Source organism: Chaetodon trifascialis, chromosome 9 (genome assembly GCF_039877785.1).
Source record: "Chaetodon trifascialis isolate fChaTrf1 chromosome 9, fChaTrf1.hap1, whole genome shotgun sequence".
Classification (NCBI taxonomy): domain Eukaryota; kingdom Metazoa; phylum Chordata; class Actinopteri; order Chaetodontiformes; family Chaetodontidae; genus Chaetodon; species Chaetodon trifascialis.
In genome coordinates this window covers 5,189,169-5,197,010 of record NC_092064.1, presented here as the reverse complement: position 1 = coordinate 5,197,010, position 7,842 = coordinate 5,189,169, and the positions used below count along the sequence as shown (strand labels likewise).

The 7,842-nt window shown below is 41.7% G+C and overlaps 1 protein-coding gene across 1 annotated transcript; it reads right to left on the bottom strand.

Annotated features, from left to right (window-relative positions):
• Positions 1 to 1,541: 1,541 nt before the first annotated feature.
• On the bottom strand, positions 1,542 to 6,653 carry linc.pou2af1 (lnc RNA pou2af1). The gene is made up of 5 exons (XM_070970650.1): positions 6,497 to 6,653; positions 4,535 to 4,635; positions 4,013 to 4,064; positions 2,843 to 3,168; positions 1,542 to 1,947 (listed from the first exon to the last, which is right to left on the bottom strand). Exons 1-5 carry the CDS (start codon positions 6,501 to 6,503, stop codon positions 1,594 to 1,596), a joined length of 840 nt encoding a protein of 279 aa, XP_070826751.1. The 5' UTR covers positions 6,504 to 6,653; the 3' UTR covers positions 1,542 to 1,593.
• Positions 6,654 to 7,842: the final 1,189 nt, after the last annotated feature.

Genomic DNA, 7,842 nt, shown 5'->3' with positions numbered 1-7,842 from the left:
CATCACAAATTTGAAAGAGTCGATTTGTATGTATTCATGTTAATATGAGTGGCTCTATCATTGCTGATAGTTGATTGTGGTAGTTAACAGGATGGGATGCAGGCCTGTTGCAGCAACATGTCAGGTTTGTTGCCTTGAGGTGAATATGTGAAAGGTTATAATCATCCCAGTTTATTTTCCACATGCAGAATCTTCTTTGAAGACCCGTTTGGTAGATTCTGGAAAATGTTGAATGAATTGGATCTTACAGATCAAATCTCACAGCAACTGTTCCTGTGCTTTCGATCAATGCTCAGACACTGACTGATGCACTGTCTTTGATTTTGTAACATATTTTTTCTTTCAGTCCTTGTTTTATATTTTTCTATATTTCCTGATCACCCCTTCATATTGACAAGAGGGAAACAAAAGGAAATAATCTGAAATAAAGTAACATGACAGGTAAACTTGTCACTCAGTTATGGGGAAATGCAGTACAATAAAGATGAATATGATATGGAAATACAAGCACAGTCTGTTTGATATTCAAGAAATAACAATTATTATTTCAACAAATTCAGAGAGATTGGTTAAACTCTTTAATATTCTGAATACTTTTCAAATGACACTGCCTGAGTAGTATCAGCTGTATCCAGTTAAAATAAAAACTATATTTTTTGGTATAAGTTAGTCAGAATCAGTTTAACATGAAATATGTGTGAAATATTCAAATATAAACCCCACTTAAACCTGTCACATGTAAAGAGAAATACTGCCGCAGACATGTCCTCCTTGTCCTCAGTGGTAGTTATTGCACTGCCAGAAAATGATATTGGCTTCTCTATATGATTATTTGCACTGCTCTTCCATCAATTTTTGAAACAGCAGTTTACTGAAGGCTGAACTGAGAAACACTTCGACACTTTGATGAATGAATCAAATTCACATTTCTTATCTATTCATCCAAAATGATATATGATGCATACATCACGTGGCAGTCTGTTCATCATGTCAACATGATTCAGATCCCACCTGCTCTTCGTGTACTTCATTGCCTTCTTTGGCTTTTGCTGAGCTTCCTTCTTGCATGTAAAGTCAAATCTTACAGGATTCCTTCACTTCAGTGCAGAGTGTTGCATTACAGCACAGTTGAGCCCCAACATGTTTATGCCTTGTTTATTGTCACTCTCCTCCCACATTTTTGCAGCTTCCTGAGACAGGCAACATGGAAGAGAACTGCAGTGGCTTGTTCAGGGAGTAAGCTGTGAATCGAACTACTAAAAAAACCAATTGACACTGACCCGTCCTCACCTCCAATTTACACTATACTTGTATGCTTTTTGACTTTTTAAAGTGTGAATGCCAATAAAGAGGAGTAAATTTAAGCACATTGGTGAGTTTGACATTTTTTTATTTAATACAGCAACAAGCTATGTGTATGAAAATAAATTTAAGTTGTAAAAAAAAGCTATTGATACAAAAATATGAGCATTTCCATCCATTCACCATTCATCATATTAACTCCACCAAAGCAAAATGCAAACACCCTTACTGCGGACTTGAAGAGAATTATATGTACAGTCAAAAGACAAAACAATACTGCTGAAGGTCTCATCATAATACATTGTAACACATTTCGGAGCTTGTCTGCAAATCCCTCTTAAAATAGTTCTCTTCCACAGGACAGGCGTATGGATAGTCTGTGGGGTTGTAGTAAGGTGCATATTCAGGGGCAGGGAAGCTCTCCTGCTGGCCTGGCCAACAGTGGGACAGGCAGTAACAGTCCTGGAGGTTGCAGTGCTGGTAGTGGAAGTGCTCTGAGGTGAAGCCGTGGTAGCTGGACTCCATCCTGGTGGGTGAGTCATAGCAGGAGGAGGAGGAGGAGGAAGAAAAAGAGTCCTGTGGCGAATAGCTGTTGTAATCCATGGGGTTGCAGAGCTTCAGTGACTCTGGTGAGGAGCAGGAAGCCTGAAAGGGAAGAAGACATGTAGGATGATGAGGATTATGTTGAGTAGGGGTGTGATGACTGCTGGTCACATGCTTGCCAGGGAGGCCTGTGAGTGGTGTTCTGTTTTAGTTTTCAGTGTGAATCAGTCGAATTATTCTTTGATTAAAGATAACGAAATAATAATGGTCCTCTTGTGACGTGTATTGTGCAGGGGGCATAAGTGGGCAGGCAAAGGGACTGAGTGTACAGGGCCCTCATGTGAGAAGGGCCCTCAAAGATACTAGAATAAATAGCCATGGATGCAGGGAGGGGCACAGAGAGAATGCCTATGCACAGGGTCCAACATGTGCTATGCCCCTGTGTTCATGTCTAATTTCACTTTACTTAGGCTGTGTTTAAATATTGCTGCTGGGCTGCATACACCCATTGGATTATTTTATCAAGTAAAAAAACATATCTCATTACAGACAGACCAACATTAACTGCTCTAAAGGTACCTCAGGGCACACAATTCTGAATTCAAGCCCCAACAGGTCTCTGCTGAGGAGAAACAGCTATGCCAAACCTCTATTTCAAGACCTACATAATTTGATGTTGCCTGAGGTGTGCAAAGAGTTCACTACTCTGAGACCAATAAGTCATGCATTTACCGGTGGACTGATAACACTCTCCTGTTCTGCATGCTCCTATCCTGATGACCAAAACGCCATTTTAACTTAGAAGTACATCAGCTTCTGAAATGCTGTGGCCTGCAAATTAAAGCTTTACTGCAATAATCATAGAGTGATATGTGCCAAATATACAAAAAGGCTCTAGATAAGGATATGGGTCATCTTCCTGCATGTTCATAACCGTCCTGAAATGATGATTTCTTTAAAACGCTATTAAATCAGTGCATCAGTGGGAGAAACCTACCATCCCATGGCCATAGTAGTCCGCGTCAGAGGAGAGTCCATGGCACCAGGGCAGCGGGAGAGCTGGCGGGGGCGGCAGGGGGGCGCTGTAGCTGCCGCCGCAGCTGCTGTTGTTATTATTGTTGTTGTTGTTGCCGCTGTAGCCGTGGATGGGCAACATCATGTCCCCGAACTGCTGCTGGATGTCGTTTGAGGCGCTCTCCTGCATCTGGATGTTGCACGGGACGTCAGGGAGGGAGAACGAGGCGGTGCGCAGCTGGAGGGATCGTGCGCCACAGCTGCTCGCGTCGGCTGGGGGAACGGCGGTAGGAGGGACAACATAACGTCCTGACGGAATTAAAAATAAAAATGAGTTAAAAACTAGTCCCATCCAAACAGTAAATAAATAGGGTAAGTCGTATCACAGGCTGCAGATTCAGCATTACATGGCTGTAATATGGATATTAACCTACATATTTTTTGCACTCCTAAACTTGAAAACAGATCCGTTCAGGATTTATGATGCAAATTAAATGTTGTTCATGTTTTCTAGGCCTAGTCTATCGATACAGAGGAGACATGTTTAAGGGGAAACACAAGGCGCACTGAGCAAAGGTGCACGTTAGTCTTTGCAAGGTAACAGATCACAGGATGACATTTAAATACACCTATAAGTTCAGAGAGTGATGTCATGACACCATCAGCCACCACATTTGAATGTAGCCCTGGTTTATAAGAGGAGACCCTGCACGCTTGGAATGGATGGAATGGAGCTGTCAGTAGTACAGTACAATTAGATTCCAGGGAAACTATGCTGAGTAGTTAGTAATGGCTGGGCGTTCATGTGAGTATTTTGTTCCTGTTCAGGTCAGGTTGTCATCAGGGCGTGTAATATATTTTTCACTTGGCTTTATATTTTTTATCTTTATTATTATTATTATTATTATTTAGATTAATCCAACAGCAATGTCAAATTTCTATTTTTCAGGGGATTACTGAACAGTGGGGTTTATAGGTGTGGTTATGGCTGGATTCTTCATTTGGATCACTGACTGCATGCAAATTTGGATTTAAATGTTTGAGTAGCACATCGCCAGTGTAGGTGTAGCCGATGATTACACTGAGAACGCTGCAGTACATCTGTAGCTTTATTTGTTTGATTTAACATCTGACGCTGGACTTCTGAATTTACCTGGAAAAGTGGACGCGCAAAGCTCCTGAAGGTCCAAGCAAGCCTGGGATATCTGTTCGTAGGAGGAGGAGGAGGGACAGAGACGAGGTTATTAGATACTTTCTGTCACAACATCTGGATTGGAATTAGAGAGGGTTTTTTTTCTTCCGGTATCTATTCTTTTTTCCCCTTTATTTCCCCACAAATGTGTGTGTGTGTGTGTGTGTGTGTGTGTGTGTGTGTGTGTGTGTGTGTGTGTGTGTGTGTGTATGTGTACTTGTATTTGTGTGTTCGTGCGTAATGGCGTTGTTTTCCACTGGAAGAGTAGTCAGTCATTTACAGGAGCAATTTATTGCTTTGTTCAGAGTGTTTTCTCTTTGCCACACAGTGGAAAGGGCAGAGAGAGCGAGAGAGAGAGAGAGAGAGAGAGAGAGAGAGAGAGAGAGAGAGAGAGAGAGAGAGAGTGAGAGAGAGAGAGAGAGAGAGAGAGAGAGAGAGAGAGAGAGAGAGAGAGAAATAAAGAGGAAAGGGAGGGAAAGTTACCGTTTTAACTTTTTTGCTGCTGGCCTCCCGGGCTCTGTGCCTCTGCAGCAGCTCTTTGACTGTGGTCTTCACTCGGACGCCCTGGTACACCCTCGGCTTATCTGCATGAAGAGAACAGCATGTCATTCATGTTTACGAAACACCCTCCATGGAGCAGACAATACCACACAGTAACTCCTCTCCTCTCCTCTCCCCAACCCAACCCCAACCCCCAAACTCCCTCTCCTTTCTGCCGCAGGTCTAAGCCCAGCATGTGCTTTCTAGCCTCAAATAAACTTTAAAACTTTAAATTTAATACCGTTCCCCCCAATAAACTACGATCTCTTGTCCGACACCCCACAAACGGTTGAATGCACTTTTTTGTGGTTGGTCACTCTGTCAACTCTGTGAGCGCTTGAATGTAAAAAGGTTTGTCCGAATCCGCGGTGCGTAAAAGTGCATTAGTGGCGCTCGGTGCACACTGTGGCTCTGGGTGTGTCCCGACCCCAGAGACCCCAGTGCTCCCGGTCAGGGCTCCTTCTTTACGGCAACACACGGCTCGGTCTATTATTGCACGGCCAGCAAACTCTCACTGCGGTGTCTGCGTGTGATCTGCGCTGCCGAGATCAAGAGCAAAAGAAAGCGGCACAAAATGCATTCCGGTAAGTATAGATTTCCAATCATAGACGCATATACGATAGAATGAATGTTGAAAACCTGGATCGGTCTAGATGTAAAAACACATGTAAGATCACTTGATAAAGTTGCATAAAGACGCTCTGGGCGGCAGCGTAAAACGCACGAACAAAGAGCTGCAAAGAGTCGGTAAATCCACTGGAAATAAGACTTAAAACTTTAACGTAACGTAACGTTTCTCAGCAAAAGCGATGAAATTGTTGGTGTGAGCTGCAGTTGTGTATAAGCGTGGACACTAATGTGTTTGTTTCGGTAAAAGCAGCGCCGCAACTATCCCTGAAAACACTGTTTACTCCTGACGCGTTTCAGCTCCATGATACCTGAGTCGACCGCTCTTGTAGTGGAAGTTCATTTTGGGCTTCAGATCGATCACATTGTTGCTGGATGTTTTATGGAAAAGTTCAAGAACAATTTCAGCCTGGTGCTGTTTATAATTCAAGCTTAAACTCTTCTCCAATCTCTGTTTCTTTATTCAAATCACCCCTGCCCCCAGTTTGTGTGTGACAGTGGCTTTGGCGCTTCCACCGAGAATAATTGGCCGTAATTTTCCGATAGGTGAAGCTTGATTAAGGAACCAAGAAAGAACGCCTTGCATAGGTGCGCGTAAATTAGGCCTAAAGGCGTAATTTAATGCATACAGGAGTGGCGAGCGTTTTGGAAAAAAGCGATTTGATAACGAAACGAAGCATCGGCTGCGAAACCTCATCTGATAAATATTCATACAGCTCAATGCTACTTCACGATTTTTGTTAAATGTGCCAAATAGTAGCTCGAAATTACAGAGCAGACACATCCCACTCTAACACGGTTACTCAAAACGTCCCATTACGCGCAAGCAGCCCGGGCAGAGAGGCAACGGCTGAAATATCACTAGTAATTAATCTTGCAATAATGAAATGTTTTTGGAGAACATAATCTCCGTGTCCCGGCATTGTCCACAGGCGGTGGTCATAGAATGAAACATGTAAGATTCTTAAAAGTCGATAGAGCTGCACAGGACTGTTGGAAAAGCCAGGATCCACCCATCAGCTAGGAAACAGGTGGCATTAAAGTACAAAGATTTGCCACTTAAAGTTTAATTTCACTGTTGGTCATCTTCTGTGTGATTATACTTTGTGATAAGATGAAAATCTGTAGGAAAACTGTTTCCCATTTTGCACGTGACTGTTGTGCTATTAATTTTGCCACTAATCATTCCCTCTTTTCCTTTTTCTCTTCTCTCAATTTTCTCAACAGGAGAAAATGCACCAAAATCATTTTCAGATGAAAATCCGACGTGAAACTCACCAGACATGATGACAGAGATTGGAAAGAGGCTCCCTGGAGAAGACCCGTGGCACTCCACAACGTCCTTTTCTGCCTCAGCAAAATGGCCAAGAACGAAATTTGCGCAAAAGTCTCCAAAAATCTCAACAAAAATGTCTCACAGTAGAGTCAGAGCATACAACAATATTGTAATATAGCTGGGGACATATTAGTTTGAGATTTTCTCCCTCCATGCCTACTATTTAAAACCCCAAGAACTCAATGATTTGACAATGATTTGATTGCGCGTTACTTTCAATTTGAATATTCAGAGGCAACTGAGTTCTATCGATTTTTCAATAAAAATCACTACGCGTGAAGATTGTATAAGCTCCACTGTAATGTAATATAATAGTGTTTTACACTTTGACCAAAAAGAAACCATACTTTTATTAATTTTATCCTCCTTTTACAATACCAGAGCATCACACCCCCTCATTAAGCACTACAGCAGTGGGTGCTTGTTGTGCGCAATTTTAACACCCAAATTCACTTTATATCGGCGTTCACAGGTTGACTGCGGCCACTTTGCATGGAAACTATATATTCAAACATATGTTTAAGCTTTATTACATAGAAAAACACACAAATGTGGGAAAGCAGTGGGCGTGGCAAAGGGCAGTAGCCATCTTTGCCATCGCAGGCCTGAAGTTCCTCTAGCAGCAGAGTGCAGTCACCTGCTGAAGGCTGCAGGAGACTCAGCTACTCCTAGCTTTTATATTATTATCTTTTAGAGCTTAAATTTATTAAAAAAAAATCTTGCAGAATAACGAAAATTCTGCTTGTGAAGATCCCCTATTTAGCAGTGTCTTTTCATATTTGGTATACTTAATTCGGCACCAAATCACTTTTTGAATTGATCACAGCTCATTAAAGCTTCTGTTTTTCAACATTTTATAGACAGTTGCATCAAGAGCTGGTAGATCTTTCTGTACACCAGAAAGCAACCACACTGTGTGTTCACACAAGTCTGTATAACAGTGCTGGACAGACGTTTGCTTTCTTAGAATGTTGGGCGCGCATGAGAAGTGACTCGGTTATTAGAAATAACATCAAAATACAAACATTTTGCTTGATGTCCTATTTAGCCAGCTGCAAACATCTGGAGAAAATTTAGTTCCTCAAACAGGTAATTAGTATAGTAGTAAGTAGTAATAAGTATTATTACCATACTTTTCATGACTGTCATTATTACTACAACCATGGTTATTATTATTCGTTGTATTATTATTATTATTATTAGAATCCACATTCCATGAACAAAATGTAAGATTTTGTCCAATATCACGTGGTTGTCTTTCATATTTGCCCCTTTAAAGCCCTCTTTG